Source organism: Epinephelus lanceolatus, chromosome 2 (genome assembly GCF_041903045.1).
Source record: "Epinephelus lanceolatus isolate andai-2023 chromosome 2, ASM4190304v1, whole genome shotgun sequence".
In the NCBI taxonomy this organism is placed as follows: domain Eukaryota; kingdom Metazoa; phylum Chordata; class Actinopteri; order Perciformes; family Serranidae; genus Epinephelus; species Epinephelus lanceolatus.
Genome location: NC_135735.1, coordinates 21479952 through 21503070, shown reverse-complemented (window position 1 = coordinate 21503070; position 23119 = coordinate 21479952). Strand labels below are relative to the sequence as shown.

At 39.0% G+C, this 23119-nt stretch overlaps 1 protein-coding gene across 1 annotated transcript in view; it reads left to right on the top strand.

Moving 5' to 3' along the window:
* Nucleotides 1-2621: 2621 nt before the first annotated feature.
* mybpc3 (myosin binding protein C3) overlaps nucleotides 2622-23119 on the top strand; it is a 45433-nt gene continuing 24935 nt past the window's right edge. The window contains exons 1-11 of the mRNA XM_078175169.1: nucleotides 2622-2783; nucleotides 9504-9773; nucleotides 12201-12371; nucleotides 13328-13405; nucleotides 13899-14047; nucleotides 14568-14685; nucleotides 14777-14828; nucleotides 19821-19880; nucleotides 21092-21115; nucleotides 22659-22825; nucleotides 22921-23053. Of these exons, the coding sequence (XP_078031295.1) occupies nucleotides 2651-2783; nucleotides 9504-9773; nucleotides 12201-12371; nucleotides 13328-13405; nucleotides 13899-14047; nucleotides 14568-14685; nucleotides 14777-14828; nucleotides 19821-19880; nucleotides 21092-21115; nucleotides 22659-22825; nucleotides 22921-23053 (1355 nt within the window). The 5' untranslated portion in view covers nucleotides 2622-2650. The remainder of the gene's footprint in view (nucleotides 2784-9503; nucleotides 9774-12200; nucleotides 12372-13327; nucleotides 13406-13898; nucleotides 14048-14567; nucleotides 14686-14776; nucleotides 14829-19820; nucleotides 19881-21091; nucleotides 21116-22658; nucleotides 22826-22920; nucleotides 23054-23119) is intronic.

Genomic DNA, 23119 nt, shown 5'->3' with positions numbered 1-23119 from the left:
CTGTAGCATAGCATAGCATGGAATTGCAGTAGTAATAGTATAGTATAGCATAGTATAGCATAGCATAGTATTTAGTAGTTTGGTGTAGTGAAGCATAGCGTAGCATAGCATTATGTAGTGTAGCATAGCATAGAATAGCATAGTATAGTGTAGTATAGAGTAGTGTAGTGTAGCGTAGTATAGTGTAGCATAGGGGGAGTGTAGCATAGCATAGCATAGCATAGCATAGCATAGTGTAGCATTGTATAGTATAGCATAGTATAGCATAGCATAGTATAGTATGGTATAATATAGTATAGTATAGTATGGCACAGCATAGCATAGCACAGTGTAGTATAGCATGGTATAGTGTAGCGTAGTATATTATAGTATAGTATAGTATGGCACAGCATAGCATAGCACAGTGTAGTATAGCATGGTATAGTGTAGTGTAGTATATTATAGTATAGTATAGTATGGCACAGCATAGCATAGCACAGTGTAGTATAGCATGGTATAGTGTAGTGTAGTATATTATAGTATAGTATAGTATGGCACAGCATAGCATAGCATAGCACAGTATAGTATCATATATTTATTTAACAGTACTTTTTAGATTAATGTTTTACATACAAAACATAGTCACAGTAGACAATACAGTGCATAGTTGAATGATATATTATCCAACAGTATGTAAAACAGTAGATTTACGCTCATATCCACCAGCTTGTAAAACCATTTACATATAAATATATCACAATATAGTTTTTTTTCGTTACAGTTTTCTCCTGTGTTAATGTGTATAGTCAGACAGTTTTTGTCAACTCACAACAAAATTCACAACAATTCAACCATATGTGCTACAGATTTGCAACTTTCACCAAACTGTAACCCCAATATTGAAGAAACTTTTGTACATTTAAACCTATTGCAAATTATGAAGTCCATCACATTTTCAATGTTCATAAAAAAAAAAAAGACAAAATTTTGGAGTCATGGTAGATGATGTTTGGAAAATATCAGAATTTTATCTCAAAAACTGAATTTTTTACAGCATTTTGAATTTTGCTCTCATGCGAACAATTGGAGTCAATGCAAAAATGGCATTTTTAAACATCAGGTTTTCACTTACGGAGCAAATCAATTATTGTTACAAACAAATTACCAACATATCCATGCTGTCTAGATGCAATTTGTGTATTTTCGGATTTTTGTCTTAATAACAGAATTTTTGACAGCCGTTTGAAATCTACCTTTACACACTAACAGCTGCTGTCTTGCACACAGGTGACTGGCTTAGTCAATTTGTGAAGCTACATGTGACATTTCAGTTTGCCAATTAGCTCAGTGAGATAGAGGATGGTCCTTGGTGTTGAAGATTGTGAGTTCAAGCCTCAGCTCGTGCAATATTTCTATATGAGAAATCTACCCAAACTTTTCATAAAGGTCCAGTCCCATGCCAGATGTCCTCAACTGGAAACACAAGACAATAGTCCTGAAGGTGGCGCTACAGCAAGCCTCTAAATTTCAGAACTTCATAACTAATCAACCATATGTGCTACAGCTTTGAAACTTTCACTTTGAAATTTGCTTTTCCATGGCATGGATGGCTACTGTCTGGCACCCTGATGCTTGGCTTAGTCAATCTGTGAAGCCACACATGAACTGTCACTTGCCAGTTAGCTCAGCGAGATAGAAGATGGACCTCAGTCTCAGAAGTTGTGAGTTCAAGCCTCAGCTAAGGCAGAATGGACATTCTAATGTGAAAGTCCTATGTTCAGGCATCATGCTATGTGATTTATTGACTAATCATTGCAGCTGTAGCATTCCTATAATGAGCTAGAAGAAGTTTTAAACATATATATACTGCAGAGTTGTCTCTTGCTAATTAGCTCAGTGAGATAGAGCATAGTGTCTTATGCTTAGAATGCCACCTTTTTTTCATCTTCCTACACTCTGCTTGTTGCTCAGAATTGCCTAATTTTGCCTAAAATTGCCCGGCCCCGACCATTGCTGCGCAGCAGCTATAATTATTTGTGAAATTGTATGAGTGCCTGTATCATTCCTGTGTATCATGTTTCTGAAAGCTGAAAAGTATTTGTTACATTGATAAAATGATGAGTCGGACTTGTATCTGACTTTGTGTTGAGAAAAGGATACAGTGCATGTGTGGTAAGGGTTTAAAAGGTGCTAAACAAAGACAAAAATGAACATATAGAATCTCTGAAGAGAACATCTAAATGAACCTGTACTCTGCAATTTTGTAGATTCCTTCAGGGGAAAACACACTAATATCTACCAACGGATAAAACAAACCTACGCATCTCGTCTTCTGAGCCATCCTCCCGTGTTATTCATTCATAGATTTCCAGGGTGGTTAGGTGTAGAACAGATGTGGGGAGAGCAAAGGGACTGTTTTATTTTTGGATTCAAGGTTCTAAATTTAACCACAGCCTTACATCCATTCCCCTCCCTCTCTAGGCCTATCATTCAGCCGAGGTGTTGGAGGAAAGGATGGTTGAAATATAGTCCGAGGTCAGACGTGAGCGGGGGTGGTCTGGGGGCCGGGTTGCTGCTGGGATGGGGAGCACGAGCCGAGGGGGTGGTTGTTGTGTTTTTGGACATTACGTCGAGCCAAGGAAAAAATAAGTCAGGAGAGGTGGGATGGTTCATGAAAGGGGTTGGGGGCAGCACTATTAAAGGCAGAGGGGTCAACATATACACAGCAGACTGTTTAGGAACAGTGAGTCACACTGTGGAGGAGAGGAGATCATTCAGGATGCCGGAGCCAGTCAAAAAAGCAGGTGAGTGTGCTCATTCAGCCACTTTTGAAAGTTCTGTCATAACATTTCCTTAACACATGAAAATGAAACAACTTACAGTACATCTAAAAACTGTTGTATCTCAGTATAATGCTGGTGTCAGTTAAAATGTCTAAAAGAGTCTACAGTACATGTGACCTGTTCTGACCTGATCTTATCAGCATGCAGCAACTGAGTATCTAATGGTACATGTTACTTCCTTTGTGCAATATTCTTGTTCAACCCAAACGTCTTCTACGAAACTAACAATGTGATATCACAGTATGTGTGAGAAAATATTCTACTGTGCTGTGCCACACCCCTCTTAAGCAATAAACCACAAACTCAAGCTGCACACTGTTTTCATGATTAACAGCAATGTACCGTTTGGCTAAATAAAGTGATTATTACATTTTACATATAACTGTATAACCACATTGTTCCTTAAGAAACTGTTTTGTCATTTTGTCACAATTAAAAGCTATTTTTTGCCATTTACCAGTAAATGTCAAATATATGCCACAATGGTATAAAACCGGTATATAAATTAGATTTACAGGTTAATTATTTCCAGACAATATCATAACAATAACATTTAAGGGGTTAGGATTAGGGGTAAGAATAGAAAATGAAATGAAATAAACTTTACTGATTCCACACAGGATCAGCTGCTGCTGTTTTTCTAACCATAAGAATTATGTATGTTTTTAAAGCCTATGTGTGTGTGTCTGTGTGCACACATGCATAGTTGTGTGGTTTTTTTGTTGTTCTTGGGGTTGTTTTTTTTTTACTTTTTTACACTGAATGAGGCATGATGTTATGATCATGTAAAGTAGTAACTATAAAGTGCATTGCGACAAAAATAAAACTGGTTCGTAGGAAAATGTTCTGTGGATAGTTAGATCAAGTAGAGTAACAACCTATGTTTCCAGCACATATAATTCAAATATATTCTGTGATGTGATAATGTGGCACAAGTAACTTGGTGTAAATGTTCACGAAAGCAAGTGGCATCATAACGTAGCACAAAAAACCTGGTGCAAATGTTCACATAGCGAATGGTATCATAACGTAGTACAAGTAACCTAGTGCAAATGTTCACGTAGCCAATGGCGTCATAACATAGTACAAGAAACTTGGTGCAAATGTTCACATAGCCAGTGGCGTCATAACGTAGTACAAAAAACCTGGTGCAAATGTTCACATAGCGAATGGTATCATAACGTAGTACAAGTAACTTAGTGCAAATGTTCACGTAGCCAATGGCGTCATAACGTAGTACAAGTAACTTGGTGCAAATGTTAATGTAGCCAATGGTGTCATAACGTAGTAAAAGTAACTTAGTGCAAATGTTCACGTAGCCAGTGGCGTCATAACATGGCACAAGTAACTTGGTGCAAATGTTCACATAGCCAGTAGACAAAATCGCATCATACAACCTGCAGTTATCCATCCATTAGTTCAAAGAGTTTTCCACTGGTGTGATAGGTGCTCTACGCTCCTTTTGGCCATGTTCTTTTTTTACAGTGAGGCATGATGCTATGATAATGGAAAGTAGCAACTATAAAGTGTATTGAGACAAAAATAAAACCGTATGGTGGATAAAAATGTCCTGCAGATAGTAATTAATGTCATAACAAAGCATTAGGTCAAGTATCTACCTGTGTTTCCAGCACGTATAATTCAACTATATTCTGTGGCGTCACAATGTGGCACAAATAACTTGGTGCAAATGTTCACGTAGCCAGTAGACAAAATCAATCATACTACGTGCAGTTATCCATCCATTAGTTCAAAGGGTTTTCCATTTTGGCCATGTCAGGAACTCTATTATATGTCACACGGTCCAGGTGATAACACTGTCTGACATGAAACTGACACTGTCACATTTCCAGCATCACTGCATTCACAAAATGCACCACTGATCCAAAAATGCCTGTCAGGATTCCAACTTGACAAATGAGCTTCCACAGTTTCTTTTTCCTCTCTTAGTTGGGAATGGATTGTTGTTTGTGGCGTGAGAGGCCCAACATATCACGTATCAGAGGACACATTGCAGCCCAAATGGTCAGCTTGTGTGTGCTAAGACTTTTAGTGCCATGGATTTGACCAGGACAATAACAGTTATGATCGCATTGCGCCTGTAACACTATCATTAATTATTATTAAGACTCTGCGGTCAGCAGGATGCTTTTTCGTGTTTAGTGCAATAAACATGGTTTGATTTACCATCTTTAAAGGTAAACCAAATATGTATATTAAAGTAATCATTATTTAAACAGCATTATATCCAATGACAATAAGCAAGGGGTTTGAACTTATAGGGAATTATCACTTGAATGAGTTCAAGCTCATTGATTATCTGTCTGACCCACAACTCTACCATTTTGGTTTACTATTACTGCTCTCACAGCATTTTTGTCAGCAGCAACAGGCAGCAAAAAGCTCTAAAAACCCACTGCACATTACCTCCTCAACACTAAACAGCAGACGGACACAGTTAGCGACTATTTAGCGAACAGAATGTCGCATTTAGCAGCTTCAAAGCCAGATATTTCCCCCAGGAGACCAAAGACAGAGCTAAAAGAGAGTCAGTATTGGACCTTAGATTCATCAGGTGGCAAGAAACATGACTCCAAATGAATGATAATGTTTCTCCCTGTATCTCAGGGGGTTTAAATAAGCAACTGTTTGCTAACAAGCTCTCCGTATCAACTTTAAAGGTACATGCAAATGTTCACAACTACTTTCCTCTGCATCCAATCAGTTATTTCAGGTTCAAGACACATGGAGTCCCACTCATGAAAATAGTGACTCATAGCACCATTAATGCTGCAACAACACTGCAGTGACCTTTAAAACAAGCACCTGGCTAATGTGTTGCACTAATAAACTATTATGGTCAGATAAAACCTACACTCAAAAAACAAAACATGAATAAATAATACAATTTGATAGCAACTGAAATAAACAAATGTTAAACTGTTGTTGTTAATCTATGTAAGTTTAATAAGATCAGATTTATTATTGTCAGCAAATTACCCCTTAATCTATAATAAGAGTGTTAAACTTGTTAGTTATCAACACTGAAAGTTCTTAATAAAGGTAATACTTGATTATAAGTGCTACAGGGGTGATGTTTTTTGTGGGCTGACACAGACCTTAACATCACCCAAAGTTCCCTCGTCAAAAAGCCAATAGGATTTTTACATTGGTATTTGGATTATTGTCAAAAATAAGCTCTGTGCCATCAAAAATTTATGATACTTACACGTTTCGTTCAGCAATCTGCACAGATGAACATCACTTTTATGTTTTATTTTTTTAGCTTAAATGCAATCACCATAAATGAAAAGCTAGCAATAGGCTATAAACGAGCTACATACATGACTTTAACGTCATCACCACAGGCTGCAAAGCTGTGTTCGGCACAATGACGTTCTGTAGTCTCATTTAGCCACTTGTTAGCAACTGCCTTGTTTAAGACACATAAAACCTTCAAAGTTCACGAGCGGGGTATTAACTTAGGAAGTTTATGTCCTAAAACAAAACATGAAAGTCTCTTAAGCTTGTGTTAACCACAGACCCTAATTCAGGCATCTAACCAAAAACCCATTGACTCTGAGACAAGGGAAACCGGAGTGCTAGAATGCTAAATCATTTCTTGGTTTTAGGACTCATTCCTGCAGCACTCTATTGCCAGCTCTGTACAGACTGTCATCTAAACAGTCTCTTGTATTTAGATTAACAAATAGACACTAATCAACAGACTCCACATAGACATCTGTTCTGTCTACCAGAGATATTTAATGGGCATGACCTATAATTTACTACTTAATTTTATATTATCTGAAACTAAGCCAGTTGATTAATTTTAAATTTGATAAAGGGGTGAAAGGTAAAGCAACACTGAGTGACTAACATGACAGAAGATGCCATAACAGTAGAGATCGCTGGCTGCAGACAGACTGAGGGCACATCATTCTTCCTGTGTCTCCAGGGCCTCAAAAATAGAGTCCTGCTAATCCCTCGAGTATGATACCTGCACCCCTGTTGCAGCTGAAGCCTGCCAGCCTCAATTATTAGTCCAGTACATATGCTTCCTATATATAAACTCGTAAGGTCATCCTACAATACGTGGAGTTTGTTTGTTCTGTATGATGGGAGTGTTGTGGACTCAAACCTGCAAACAATATGCATCTGAGTGAGGCCTGTCATGATTCCAAACACCTGGTGTTACTGCTGAACACATGACTACTCAGGGCTGTCAGTTACAATCACTATTTTTAGGTCGTTTTTTTAACATGACAAGTGTTGCAGATTGACATTACTATGTGTGTTTAGAACGTTTTAAATGATAAAGAGACCTCTCTGCACAGCAGAAAAGGCAACAGCTGGTATTTCACACAGTGAGTGTGAAACTTACTATTAATAGACTGACCATAGAAACCATGTATTGATTTAGTTATTTTCATTTCAGATCACTACCCAGGCCTTATTACCACCACTGAGATAGCTTTGTAATTGTGTGCTGATGTTCAGTGTGTTAGAGATGTTCCAGATGTGTCTCTCTTTGGCTGCTGGGTTCATTTTCATCAGAGTTTGAAAAAATAAAAACAAGCTCATGTTTTTGACTGAACGCTAATAATGAAAGTGAATGAACTTTACTTCACCACCTGATTAGGAAGCAAAGGATGGATGAACATAGTGAGTGTGCACCAAAAATATTCCACCATCTTCTTAACAGGTGGTGGAATGTAACTAAGTATATATAATAAAGTACCGTAATTATGTGCAATTTTGAGGTACTTATACTTGATTTTATACTTTGTCCTTCTACTCCACCGTATTTTAGAGGTAAATACAGCTCAGTCACCAGAAGAAAATGGTGGCATTGTTCGTTTCTGCACAATAGAGAGAAGTTTACTTTGTACATTTCATGCGTATCATATCGATGTTCCTAAAAGCCCAGTTTCCACCAAACACTTTCGGTATGGTACCTTTGGAACCAAGCGTAACCCTTCAGACATGGTACCTAGACCCTACCGTTTCCACCGCAAACAGTACACTTGAATGTGGGCAGGGTTGTTGTCACTCACTGCTGCACATAACCCAGTTGAAATTAATATATATAAATGCTGTGTGCTAGGTACCCCAACAGAAGGATGACCAAAAATGGGGACAGTTAGTAACAGTTTCATTGGTACCATCCACAACTTTTCACAGTGGAAATACCAAACTGAACTGTACCGTGCCGTACTGCTTGGTGGAAATGGGGCTAAATTGACATACTGTAGTATATGACCTGACTTTGTCATCAGGTAATGGAGGAAATGGTGGATGGTGTCTCACCTAAGTAAGATGGCTGCCAAGCTGCAGACCACTGTTCGAGACCAACTAACAACAAAACCTGTTGTTCAGAAGCGTTTCCAGCCGAACCTGGGTATATATTAGCAACATATCACAACGTTTCCAGCAGCAATTGTGTGGGTATTTTAAGCCAATCCATGATCCTTTCTTGATCATAACTGAGTGTTTTTTGGCCCTAAACATAGCCACGTTAATCACAGCTTTGTTGAGTGTTGAGAAATGTGATGTGTAATGAGTCCTACATAGTAACAAATGTACAAATGTAACCTATCTGTGGTTTGCAGAAACGCATAATGCCAACATTGTATGTTTGTATGTTGTTGTTACTTTGCAGATTCATATTTTACACACCTTTAAAACGTATGATCCTCTCAATGCCGTGCTTTAGATTAAACTGCAATGCAATATACAAATTACTTTACATACTTCCACATTAAGATACTGTTTATGTTTATGCATCAGTAGAAACACATTTTGAAAAGGGCTGATTCTTCATAATAGTTTACTTTTGATACTTAAAATACATCTAGCTGAATGTACTTTTTGAGAAAATTGAGAATGCAGAACTTTTACTAGTATTTTTAAATTGTGGTATTGGTAGTTTTACTCAAGTAAAAGATGCAAACACTTCATCTATAGTCTTTCTTCAGGCCGTGCGATAGCCTTTTAACACAAATACTATATAAATAGGCTCCAGAGGTCACATTATAAACACAAGGACACCTACTGAGTTGTCATCTTTACGAACACCTTTAAATTTATTATGACTCTGATTAACTGGTGATTATGTTGACAGGGCAGGGTAGAATTCGATATGCTCTTGCAAGTACTATGCCAGTAAGACTTATTATAAAGCCAGATGTTGGTGCTTTGAGACAAAAAGGCAAATTCATTGGTTTTCAGCTAGCCCCACCCAGTGTGCTGCAGACTGTACAACACTACTTTTTCAACATGGGCAGCTCCACTCAGCTCACAAGATTTCTTCTTCTTCTTCTTTTGTTAAAATATGAATGACCTATTCTACTCCCTAACCTCCACCTCTATCTCTCCTTTTTTCTCTTTCTTTCTTTGCTGTTTGTTACAGTATGTGTGTTTTCATTGCATCACTTTTGTTTTTGAATGGATGAAAGCTTCCAAGATCAGATTTCAACACAAAAACGAGATAAACAGTATTTTGGGTGCTAAAAGTGAGACTACTGTTATTTGTTTTTCTTATTAATGTTCACCCAGGAAGACAAAAGTAGTGTGTGTGTGTGTGTGTGTGTGTGTGTGTGTTTTCTCCTAAAGATGATTTGATTACACCTTAACAAAAAATCGGACACTTCAAAAGGCTCACCCACCCCCCCTTTTCAGTTTCAGCCTTTGCGAAGAAACCAAAGAGTCAGGAGGCAGAGGAGGGGTCCTCTGTGGTCTTTGAAGCAGAGACCGGGAAGGCTGACGCTAAAGTAAAATGGCAGTGCAACTCAAAGGACATCACCGGTGGCGACAAATACGTGATCACAGCCGACGGAAACAAGCACTCCCTCGCCATAAACACCGTCACCAAGGAGGACACCAATGTCTATGCTGTGATTGCTGGGGGGTCAAAGGTCAAGTTTGACTTGAAGGTCATATCAAAGCCAGGTGGGAGACTTTGATGCTGCAGCTGTGTGTTTGAGGTTTCTGTTCTCTCGCTTACGTAGGCGCCACAGAGCACAAAGCAAAATATAGCACTCAATGCAGAAAACCACTGAGGCAGTAAATACTTGATGCACTACATGCTCTTGATGTTTCTGCACATGAGCTCACAGTCTGCACACTGACAGCTACTCAGCAACAAATCTCTGAAACAGCTCTGTGTGGTCTGTCTTTAAGAAGGGTTTGCTCTAAAAGGAATAGTTTCACATTATGGGAAATACACTTATTAGCTTTCATGCAGAAAGTTAGATGAGGAAATTGATACCACTCTCATGTTTATCTGTTAAATGTAAGGGGGAAGCCAGCAGACAGTTAGCTGAGCTCATAGGTGAGATTTTGGGGATACGTCCCCTGCAATGTTTAGAACAGTGGTTCCCAACTAGTCACGGTCCAAAAGTGGGCAAGTGACTCGCAAACGTGTCAAGTTTGTAAAAAATTCATTTAATTTTTGAGTACAATGAACTTCCAGCACAAAGCTTTTACTTTGAAGTGCTGTTTCTTGCTGTAGAGTGAGTGACAAATGGACAGCTACTTGTGAGTGACAGCAAACTAGCTCGACGACATGGCCAAACAGAATATTAAACAGGGTGGACCTTTAACTAATGACTAAGGAGATATCTTGACCTGAGGCTGGGCAATTTAGGAACCACTGATTTTGAACATTTGGATTTTTTTCCTCCCAAACATAAGAGTAGCAGTGGACTTTTATTTTGACATATTTTAAAAAGATATTTACACTAATAATTGATGCAAAATAGCACAAATTGATGCATAAAAATCCCCAGAATTAAGCGTTTGATACTAAAGATTTTCTGGCAGGGGACCCCCAAGCCCTCGGGTATGTCATATGCGTCCCCCCCTATGTTCAAATGAAGCCTACGCCCTTGGTTTAGCTTAGCATAAAGACAGACGGTGAGCTAAACCAGCTAGCCTGGCTCTGCCAAAATCCAACTCTGTGTAAAACACGCCTTGTCATCACTTTCAGATTGCCAGGCAACCAGCGGAGACTCCAGAAAGTCGCTGTTATAGTTCCACACATAACTCTTGGATGTATTAAGAGAGCTGGACATAGTGTGCAGTTTGCCCCAGAGACTACTTGCAGTACTCCACCAAACAAATCATCCTGAAATGTATTTCCACCATTATAATCATTATTATTCCCATAACCGTTATGACACATCCAACTGCAAACAAGTTAGTTTCTCTTCTTTGCATTATAAATAATTGCAATGCAATGCTTTTGTCCATGACATCATCCCAATGTGACATCTATGGTTCAGCAGGAGAGACACTAATACATGTGAGAAGTGGGCCGCACTAGGCTGAAGCAAACCTGGAAGCTAGAAAACTTTTTTGGCTTATGTGCTAAGCTAACAATTTTTTGATTAAATGGAATGGGGGCCATCTTAGAGTCGTTCATCCAGTTTTTAATATATCCATGACATAATCTATCTCTTTAAATGCTCTGTAGTGATGCTGGTAGGTGGATTTTGTTATCTTTGGACAGACCCAGGCTAGCTGTTTCCCCTTGCTGCCAGTCTTAATGCTAAGCTAAGCTAACTGTGTTCTGGCTGTAGCTTCATATTTGCCATACAAACACAAGATTTCCTAAAATGTCAAACTATTTCTTTAAGGATCTGAATGTTTGCCTAATCACAATAATTTTCTCCAGCACTTTATCACATCAGCATTTTCAGTATGCTGCACTGACTGTGTGCAAAGTGTGTTACAGAGCAACATTTGTGCCATTAGTCTGTCAGTGTGACCCGCTGAGGTCATTTGTTTGGATTTGATAAGGTGGAAACAAATCTCAAAGAAAAGGCAGCAGACTAATGGGCCCAGTGTGCCACGACAGACATCCCACAGCTGTCTGTGGCTCATATCATAGCTGCCCTTACTCCGTCTGCATGGAGACCTTGACCCTCACACCAGCACATTATTTCCTCATGAGTAACCACCACTTGACTGGTGCTCAGGATAGGCATGAGAGGCAGCTGATAACACATGGAAAATTGTTCGGCCCTTCAAAGATAATAAGACGCAAGAAATATTTGGGTGATGAATGTTTGCCAGAGAATAATTTTCTCTGTGACAAAACAGTGTTTAGTAAAATATCAAATAGATTAACTTGTATAAATGTATAATTTTGACTTATTATGTGTTTTGGTACACAGATTATTAAGTCTTTCTCAAAATTTCACTATAAAACATTTGCTTTTTACACATCCAGCATATATAAATTAAGTCTGGCAGATTGGTTGCTTATTTTTGGAGCCAATTACATGTTAATGGAGGTAGGCTACTGTAGAGTGTAGAGACATTTTTACTGTAGCTCTTACTTGTGGCCTGTTATCTTTGGTGATGATAACACAGAAGCTCCAGTTGAGGCTCCAGTCGAGGCTCCAGCTGAGGCTCCAGCTGGGGCCCCTGCTGATGCACCCACGGAGGCCAGTGTAGAACCGGAGCAGGCCCCCGCTCCGCCTGCAGAAGCACCCACAGAGGACCAGCCTGCTGCACCAGCCGGTGATGCTCCTCACGCCGAGGGTGAGTTACTCACTCAGTCCCAATGTTCTTTCATTCAGTCTTTCATTTACTCCTTTGTTCAGTCATTGAACGTACTGTTAATTATTATATCATCATCTTTGAGTTGGGCTTTCCTGAAAATGTCAAACATGCTGAAAACATTACACTCTGTGTGATATGTCACATGAATTCACATTACACTACATACAAGGTGTTAGGCTTATCTGCCAGCAAGGTGGAAAAGCATTGCATGTAAGTTAAGTTTTGAATAAATGCCTGTCTCAATTATAAAAGTTCTTCGAATGTATAAAACCACATTGTTGGCAAACTCAAATTATGTATCCAATCCTCGATTACCCTGTAAGTTATTCATACTTAGTCTGTAAGCATCCTCAAATCAAATGAATATAATGGGTACTTCATAAAAAATAATCCAAGTTGTGTATATTGTTCTAAGAGGATAAAGTGGGATTGTGTCGGTGCCGTAATCCTTGAGTGTCGTAGCTCTCTGTCTCTCTCCTCTGATGCGCTTTCTGTTGGAGCTAGATCGAATGATTCATTATTAATATATTATCTGAAGCCTGATTTTTAAACAAGTAATATTCGTACTTGTTTAAATCATCCTGATCTTTGCTGAGCAACTGTTTTGTGTGAAAGGAATGAAAGGCCTGTCTCAAATACAAGCCTGTTGATTTCATAATTTCAGATAGATAGATAGATAGATAGATAGATAGAATGCAACTTAAACTGGAAAATTCCATCCATCCTGTAATTCCACGCAAGACATCTCTACATTTATTGTCATTGTCAATACAAAATTAAACAGATCAATTGAAATTTAGTAACTTGAAATACTCTGGTTCAGTCAGCCGAACAAAGATGGCTTTCATTCCCTACTCTGACTTCTAACATGCTATTTGAATGAAACATTATTTGATCTTGATCCCTCATCTTCATGTTGTGGCATTCTTCTTCAGATGGACAGCCCCCGGACACCCCACAGGCCCTAACTGGACTCTTCACAGAGAAACCCCAGAGTGGAGAGGTCACTGTAGGTGAGATACATACATATAGGAGTACTGTATGCGAAAACTAACTAAAATATCTGTCAGTTACTTTGTAGAGAAAGTTGCAGGGTTAGTATTGTTTAAGTCTTAACACTGTTTAACATGAGTGATTGAGGCAGGATAATGTGAAAAGAAGTAATGGAAATTGATGGAAATAATAATAAAGTGTCAGAACTGGTGCTTTTAATTTGAAAACTACCATTTGTAACTAATTGTCGACAAATTCTTTTTTGTTTTGTTTTGTTTTGTTTTTACTTTGCCAAACAGGTATGTACATCCCGGATCCAAGTGACAAAACATATGAAAGTCTGTATGCAAATGTAACATAACAATGAAGTATAAAAAACACTATATATGCTGATAATTTGCAGAATTTCTTCACAGGATGAACAAAATAACATCAAAAAGTCAGAACTGCTTTGGATATTAGAATCTAAAGGATAATGTGTGAAACCATATGACACATTCATCCTTTGTGCAGGTGCTAACATCACGTTTGTGGCTAAAGTGAATGCCGAGTCGCTGCTGAAGAAACCCACCATCAAATGGTTCAAAGGGAAGTGGATGGACCTCGCCAGCAAGTCTGGAAAACACCTGCAGCTAAAGGAGACGTATGACCGCAACAGTAAGGTACTGTGGACTGAAGCTGCAGGTGCTGCAACAGGAACATCTTGTAATGTCTGGAAGCACACGTTACACTGCATTTTATTTCTTTGTTTAAAGTGCTCATGAACAGCTGCCCATGTTATGTGAGTTGTGATTAGAATTAGTTGAAAACTGCGGCATGCAACACTTTAAGGCAAGAGAGGTGTTTTGCAAGCCTTGCCTTTCTAACCCTTAGTTTTGCAAGCTCTTGCCTCAGTCTCTCATCCTGATAACATGATGAACCACAGGCACGCTACCTTAGAGGTTAGGTTGTAGGAAGACTGGAAGACTCCGAAAAAATGTCATCTCAGAATTTCAGAACAAGATGGAGAAACAAATCTTTATGGGCAGGAGTCAACGGCACGCTCCGCAAAGAGCCCACATCTGAAATCGACTAATGTGATAATATTATACATATCAAGTGCACGTATAACAAGGTTTTGAATCAAAGTCTCACTGTGTCGTGTAATCCCTCTCACATCTGTCTCCATGCTCGTGGCTGCAGGTCTACACGTTTGAGATGCAAATCATCGCAGCCAAGGCTAACTTTGCTGGAGCTTACAGATGTGAGGTCACATCCAGGGACAAGTTTGACAGCTGTAATTTTGACCTGGCTGTACATGGTGAGTGGGCCCGCTGTTCTCTGCTGGCTTGTTTGTGACTGTCAATAATGTTGTTTCTAATATCATCAAATATGATCGTCTTGTATTTCAGAGGCTTGTGCTGCTCCTGAAGGTTTTGACATAAGAACAGCATTTAGACGCACGTAAGTTTTATAAGACTTTATTACTTTGTATAAAACACAATACATTTGGTCACATTAAAATTGATAAATGCCAATTAGACTGCTGGTCCCCTCACACATTTCATCAGTAGTGTTACAGCTATAAACGTCAACCTGGGTTTCTTCTCCTGACAGGGCTGAAACAAACCTTCATAGCCTAAATTGTTTATCAGTTGCAAAAAAAAAAAACTATTAAAAAAAGTAATAATTTTATATTACACGTGTTGATTCATACTATCAGTTTAATGATACATACATAGGCCTACATCTTAAATGTTATTTCAGCTGCTATGCTGCTTTAAATGATTTTAAAATAATGTTGAAAAACAGAAAATATTTACTCATATTTAACGTTTTAAGATCAAGACTGTTTTCTTATGATAAAACACCACAAAGGTTGGCGTTATGTAAAAAAACATCATTGAAAAAAAACCCACACCACATTAACACAATTATGCGTTAAATGCATGTTCTGATTAGGAGCTACGTATTTATATGAAAATGACACACACTACACTTCTCCAGTACTGCATCGTTGTTGTTTTATTAAATTAAAAACTGTCGCCATTTAATAACTCTCAATTGATGATCTCAGTTTGAACTGGAATTAAGTTTCTTTTTCAAACGAGATAGTTATCAAGACACTGAAGTACTATACAGTAAAACCAAACTGTTCTTATTCCCATGTTGTCAAATACCACTGTTTTGTCCCACCCCCTTGGCGTCTCATCCTGTAGCTTTTGTGTGTGACAGCTGTCTCTTTGGTAAGGTTTAGAAAGACATCATGTTTTGGGTTTAAAAAAGAAAGTTTGTTAAGTTGCATTATGTAGTGTGAATGTAACTTATATAATATTATGTTAAAACAATGTTCATTTTTGGTTTCACATGGGACACCAACAGTGGTCTCCTGGGTGAAAGTCCATGTTTCAGTTTCTCTGCAAATGGGTTTACACTGAGAGAGAGTTACTGCCTCGAGTGAGGAAGTTCAAGTATCTCAGGGTCTTGTCCATGAGTGAGGGTAGAATGGAGCGTGAGATGGATCGGCAGTTTGGTGCGGCTTCTGCAGTGATGTGGGCGCTGGGCCTGACCGTCATGGTAAAGAGGGAACTGAGCCGGAAGGCAAAGCTTTCAATTTACTGGTCCATCTACATCCCAACCCTCACCTATGGTCATGAGCTCTGGGTAGTGACCAAAAGAATGAGGTCGTGGATACAAGCGGCCAAAATGAGTTTCCTCAGTGGGGTGGCTTGGCTCGGTATTAGAGATAGGGTAAGGAGCTCGGAATAGAGCTGCTGCTCCTTCGTGTCGAAAGGGGTCAGTTGAGGTGGTTCAGGCATCTGATCAGGATGCCTCCTGGGCGCCTCCTGTTAGAGGTGTCCCAGGCACGTCCCACTGGTAGGAGGCCACGGGGTAGTCCCAGGATATGCTAGAGGCACTACATATCTTATCTGGCCTGGGAACACCTTGGAGTCCCCCAGGAGGAGCTGGAAAGTGCCACTGGGGAGAGGGATGCTGCTACCCCCGCAACCCGGCTTCAGATAAACAAGTGAAAATGGGGGGATGGGTAGATTTACATTAGAGTTAGCTGAAAGCCCAGTACTTCTTATAGAGATGCCAAAGAGTGTCTTCTGTGTCGGTATCACACGCCAAGGGGTGTAAAAATGTGTCGGTATATGACAACCTGGGAATAAGCACAGGCCGATAAAACAGCCAAAATATCCATGTTCTGCTATTTACTCAGATCAGGTGTATTTAAATCATATTCAGTTTACTGAGCACATGTGTTAACAGCACAGTGACAGGAAGATGATAGGTTTTAAAAAGAATCCAAGATAATTTAAAGGTTAAAGGACTGAAGATGTTTTGCAGTAATTAGTGTCAAACTGAGCTTGTAAACTTGCGTCTTTTTGGACATTAATAGTCTTTTAAGTGCCAAAAAGACATATAAATAACATCTGAAGGATCTTGTAGTTATAGCAAAGTAAATCGGGATCTAAACTATAACCATTAGTTGGCTGTCAGACTCAGTTAACACTAGCATTTATGGTGAGAATTTTATTGCCTAATCCAAGTTTAGGTTTTTCATCAATTAGAGACCTTCAGTGGAATATTAACATGTGTAACTGTGATGAAATGCTAACCTATTAGGAGCGAGGCCGGTAAGAAGAGAAGTGGAGCACATTCAAGGTAGTAAAGGGGGTTTGTTGCAACACTGGAGCCTCGTATTCAAACACTGAGGATTCTGATTGTTGAAGCAGAGAAACCAGGACCAGGATCACAGACTCTGTGACCTGTTTCCTCTCTGCCTTTAAGTCTAACAGAACCAGTGTTGTGGATGGTGCAGCCTCCAATCTGCTGAATTTTGAGAGAGCAACCACAGGATAAAGACCACGAGAGAGCTGAGAGGATTCAAATCCAAAATCCTTGATGTAGACACCATCTTTAGTAGGTGTCATTGTGTTAACCTTTGACTCAGGAGGATCTTTATATATTGAGATCTGGTAATTAAACTATAAGGAAACATCCATCAGCTCTCTCTGATCTACTCCTGGGTCTCAACCAGAACAGCAGAGCCAGCTGCACAAACAGCTCCCCGGCAGAGTGAGCTTTGACGGTGGTTTGATCGTACTGAAAGGGCAGGATGTGCTAAGACACACGGGCTTTTCAGTAAATGAGCTCTTCCACAGGGTTGCCACACACAGGAAGCACAGCTATGGTGTGTTGTAACTTCACCACATAAACCAGAGACTCAGCTTCTAATCCTGCTGTCAGATCAGAGGCAGGAGACAAGCACACAGTCAAATCTATGCCCTTGTCTTTATCTTTCATCCCACTGATAGAGTCAAGCAGACCCTATAGCGACCTCTGTTTTCTTTAACCTTGAGTGTTTTGTATTGTTCTTGCTTGCATGACTGCTGCTGCTCATGGCTTAAGGGAACAAGTGGACATTTTGGGAAATATAAATTAGCTTTCTCTCTGAGAGTTTGATGAGAATATTGAGACCACTCTCATAAGTGTCTGTTTGAAGCTAGAGCCAGGAGGTGATGAGCTGAACAACTAGCCTGGCTGGATAAGAGGTGCCCCAGCTGAATGGTTAAAGTGCACAGCACATAACCACAACATCCCTGGTTTGATTCCTGCCGGCAACCTTTGGTGCATGTACTAGCCTACCCCTTTCTCTCTCTTTACCCTTGTTTCCTGTTTGACTCTTCACTGTAAACTCTCAAAGAGGGGCAGGGGTATAGCACCAAAATCTAGCCCATACACATAAGATATCTTGGGCCCCCTATCCTTCTTTTCTTTATCCATGTCTGTCATGCTGCTTTTTATTTTTTTTTTTTACATAGTTTCCTTTTCATCCTTTTCTTTTTCGTACCCCTGATTTCCTTTTCTAGGGGAAAGACATTGGTAATCCCGCAACATAAGCAGTCACTCACTTGGCTCTACCTACATTTAGAGACAAATCCTAGTGCAAAGCGGGACTAAACCATTTTAAGAGGGGCTTCAGAGGCCTTTTTTATAATTACAAAATGCAAACCAAACCAAACTTATCATTCCAGGCTTTTCACAGGCCCCTTTCTTTGGGGCCCTGGGTAATCAGTCCCACTTTCCTCCCACTATGACGCCCCTGAATAAAGGTGCAAATACCAAAAAATAATAAAAATAGAAGTCCAACTTTATTCATTCATATCTGTGTAAAAAAAAAGTATGTAATTTTTTCTAGGGCTGTCAAGTGATTAAAAAATTCATCTTATTAGTTACCTCCTCTGTGATTAATTAATCTGAATTGATCATATGCTTCAACTTTTGCTGTGAAAGTACTTAAAATATTTAAGTTCAAATGAGTTTTGGCAGATGTGTCGTAGTAAAGTTGCTGGATTTTGAACACAATTGTCCTCCTTGTCCTCTATCACCCAAAATGCTCTGCAGTCCATTTAGTAAGGGAGCTGGTTAGTCGGTCACAGGTAGACTTACTCAGTTTGAATGGTCAAGTGTGGCTTGATGAGGCTGACTGCTAGCGCTAGCATCAGAGGCTGTGCTAGCTTGGACCTCTGGGTTCACTGCAAACTACTTTCCCTTAAGGTGATATTTCAGGCTTTAAGTTCTCTAATGGTATGACAGTCCCCTAATGCAGAAACTGCAGAGAATGGTGGTCCTATCAACAGTTCCATCTGGGCGTTTTTAAAATGTAAATGTTCATTTTTGGGGCCAAGCAACGTTGTCTCCTCCATCGTGTGACAAAGCCACTGTGGCCCTCAATGATGCTCCAGGTCAAACGGCACCACAGACCGTGATTAATCAGTGTTGATTTTTTTAATGCATTATTTTTTTCTGTGATTAATTAATTGAAATGAACACGTTATTTTGACAATCCTACATTTTTCATTTATAGTTACTATTTTTTTATTATTGGTAGGAAGAAAGAAAAAGATGCGGACCAAGCCCCACAACACTATTAAAGCCAATCAGCAACAGGTGGTGTTCCTGCTCGTGCACAGGACAGGGGAAGTTCATGAATGCTTCCAGTCTTTGTGCTGAGCTATCGGGCTCTCAGCTTTGGTTCTATAGTTAACACACAAGCATAATGCATTTCTAAGGGTGGTATAAATTAATATATTTCCCAAAGTGCCAAATACTGTTCCTTTAAACATGGCAATACTGTCAGCAAAACATCTGCCTGTACACATGCACTTCTTTTGTCCATCAGTGCACTCATTTCCTTTCAGTCTTCAGAATAACTGTCCAATCTTTTTTTTAATCGTAGCCTACGTAATTTTAGTATTGCACAATATATTTAGTATTCTTCTACACCTGCATTTTAGAGCATGAGTAAATGATAAAAGCCTAGAAAAGTGGATTTGTTTTATTTCTTTTCTGTGATGTATTAATATTCATCTCTTCTTTGGAGCAATCAAGTAGCCCACTGTGCTGTTGATGTTGATGTTTTGCTGCTGGTGGCTGATGTCTCTGCAGTAGCACAGATGGAAATGAAGACTCGGGAGAGCTGGACTTCAGTGCCTTGTTAAAAAAGAGGTAAGCAAGAACAAAATAAAGACAGTGAAGTGTAGACGTTCAGGATAAGGTAAAAAAAAAAAAAAAAAAAAAAAAATCATCATTTTTTTATAATTCATATCTGTCTCACTCTCATTCTTTCTGGATCGCCATGCCTCATCAGAGAGTAAGCTGCTTCTGCATTTGCAAACTAAAAGCTGTAATGATCACCTGATAACGCTAACCTGCAGACTATACGCCTGAGCACATGAAGCTAGGGTGACATGCATGTCCATTTTCTCAGGATTTTAACTTGAAAATGAAGTTTTGCATCCTTTTGAGTGACCATACAGGGTTCCCACAGTCATAGAAAACCTGGGAAAATTATGGAAAGTCTCATTTTCATCACATAAATTTTCTCCTCACATTCCCTCTCTCCATGTACACTAGCTGAAACTGGAATTATGTGTGAAAAGAGTTTGAATCTGACGTGTTTGAAAAAGAGAAAATGCTTAGGTCATGAATCCCAAAGTTTCCATACCTAAGCTGTGCCCCCTACTACTCTGAGCAAAGCAATGTTCGTTTTAGACATGTAAATAAATAGTCAATGAAATTTTATTCTGGGTCCTTAAAAAGATATGGAAAGTTCTGAAATTTTGTCCATGGATATGTGTGGGAACCCTGACCACATTGAAATATAGCCATTTAAGTCCTGATTTCCCACCATGTGGGGTCCTGAGAATCTAGTCACCCAATCTCACTTTTATTATCACACTCATCCCATTAATCCTGTGATCACTAATATTGCAGTCATCGTCTTGCCTTCTCACTCATAACACTAAAACTCACATAGCCACACTTCCTGAGCACCAATCAGGCATTTCCTCTCCCTTTTATGAAGCCCACCATCTGTGACACCTTGTAGTTTTCTCAGAAACATTAGTCACCTTACAACACATCCAAAGTCACTTCTGTCCATCACACTCAGTCACCAGATACTCACTGTCCCCTGTGCACAGTGACATTGGACACCATGTCAAACCAAGAATGACGTTATTCAGTTGTAATGCGTGCATGCTTGTTTCCATGCCGTTTAACCTCTCGGATATTCATTTGTTTATTTATTTATTTGTTGTTTTTAATGCATTTTTTTTCCTAATATGCTGACTGTGTTGCTTTTGAAATGCTGTGTTGTAACTTGTCTGGTTTGTTTTGCCATATTTGCCTCTTGGGTTCTTCCTTTGAATGAGCAGCAGTTTCTTAAAACACTCAAATCGGTAAGAAACTGCTGACATGCTGTCTGGGTGTCGCAGGAAAAACCAATGTGCATGCATCTTCATCTGTCACTTATTTAAACGTATGTATTTATGTACTTGAAAACTTTTTCACTGCATTATTTCACAACAATTATTAAATATGTAGCAAATGTTGTCTCACAACTGAAACAGTTTTCACTATTACACTATTTTATCAATACTCAGGGTACAAAATACTGTAATAAATATTGACTGATTTGTGTGCACACACGATAAGATCATTTCTACTGTATATTGCATGATATAGAATAGCAAACAAAGTAAAGGCATGTTATTATTATTGTTTTATTATTAAATATTTCCACTACTGATGTGAAAAAAGCACAGACTGTTTGAACACTAAAAAGGAAGGAAGGAAGGACGGAAGCTGCAGGCACATGGCTTCTCACAGAAGCTGTCAGGTGATTAGCTGAAGTAGAAAAGTTGCTGAGGGCACCAAGTGGACAGGTGAGGTAACAACACAAACAAGTGACAGGGAGAGAAGAAGAGGAAGAAGAGGAGGAGGAGGTAGAGAAAGGGAAGGACAGCTTGTGTTTTTGTTGTATTTCATCAGTTTATTTAAAAGCTGACACATTAATGGGGGTTTCTCCATTCACATTTAAGACTAAACGGGGATTATTCTTGCTGGTAGCACTTTAGCATTTAGCATTAGCATTTCTGCAAAGCTATTACAATTATTAGCAGTACAGCTACCATGAGGGATGAAGGTAAGATGCTTCCAGCCGGGCCATACAGAAATCATAAATATAATCTGTGCTTGTATTAAATTGTGAGATCAAATAAGTATAAAGTGTTCCCCTGGATGACTGTCAGACCTGATACCAAGTTTTTTTTTGTTTTGTTTTGTTTTATTTTTTGTTTTTTGCGCATGCGTGTGGGTAATTTTTTTTCTATCGCTGAAAAAATAAAAACTGATTATGAAGCATGAAATATAGAAAGCAAAACCTTGAATATAAAACGGAAACGAAGATATTTTTCTGTGACACCAAAATTACGGTAACATACTTTAAAATTCAAACCTGTCTTGTGACTGTTGTTACCTATATCAATTTATCATTATATATTAATAGTGTGTTATTCTGATGTATCTTTGGGTGACAGATTAAATCCAAGCTATTTTATTGATATATTTTTTATGGTCATGCAAGACTTTATTATTTTTTGTATAGAAGAACACTGGTTAACTGCTTTATCCTTTGGTTAAAAATGATTGTACACTAAATTATCTGCTGACCATTTTATATGCTATAAATCAGTAAATGTCTATGACTAATATGACTAATCATCAGTTGCTTGTCATGTATGTATTATTACTATTTTATTTTTAGTGAATTAATCATGATTAAAGTATGTAATAGTGAGTAATCTGTTACTGAGGTGTCATCAAAATGTTAGTATTACTGTATTGTAGTCGACTTCCTTTAGTCTATATATTTAGAATAAAGTAAAGCTGTGCTAGGTGACTGGTATTAACATCCTCCTCTGGGTTGTTTCCACATGTTAGAACTGTGCAAGTGCAGAGCGCAGACCCTGACGTGGACGTGTGGGACATCCTCAGCAAGGCGCCTTCTTCAGAATATGAGAAGATTGCTTTCCAGCACGGCATCACCGACCTGCGAGGCATGCTGAAGAGACTGAAGAAGATGAAGAAGGAGGAGAAGAAAAGTGCAGGTTTGTGCACAGTTTATAACACGCTTGACCTAAGTCTGACAAAATATAAAGTATTTGTAACTGATTATTGTACGTTGTTCTTCTCTGACACACAGCTTTCCTCAAAAAGTTGGATCCTGCTTACCAAGTGATGAAAGGACATAAAATAAAACTGGCCATTGAGGTCGCCAATCCAGACGCTGAGGTGAAATGGCTGAAGAACGGACAGGAAATTCAACCAACTGGAAGGTTTGAATTTAGGAGGAGGTGGAATCCATCCACCTTAACTTAAACATGCCATATCTGTACTTAATG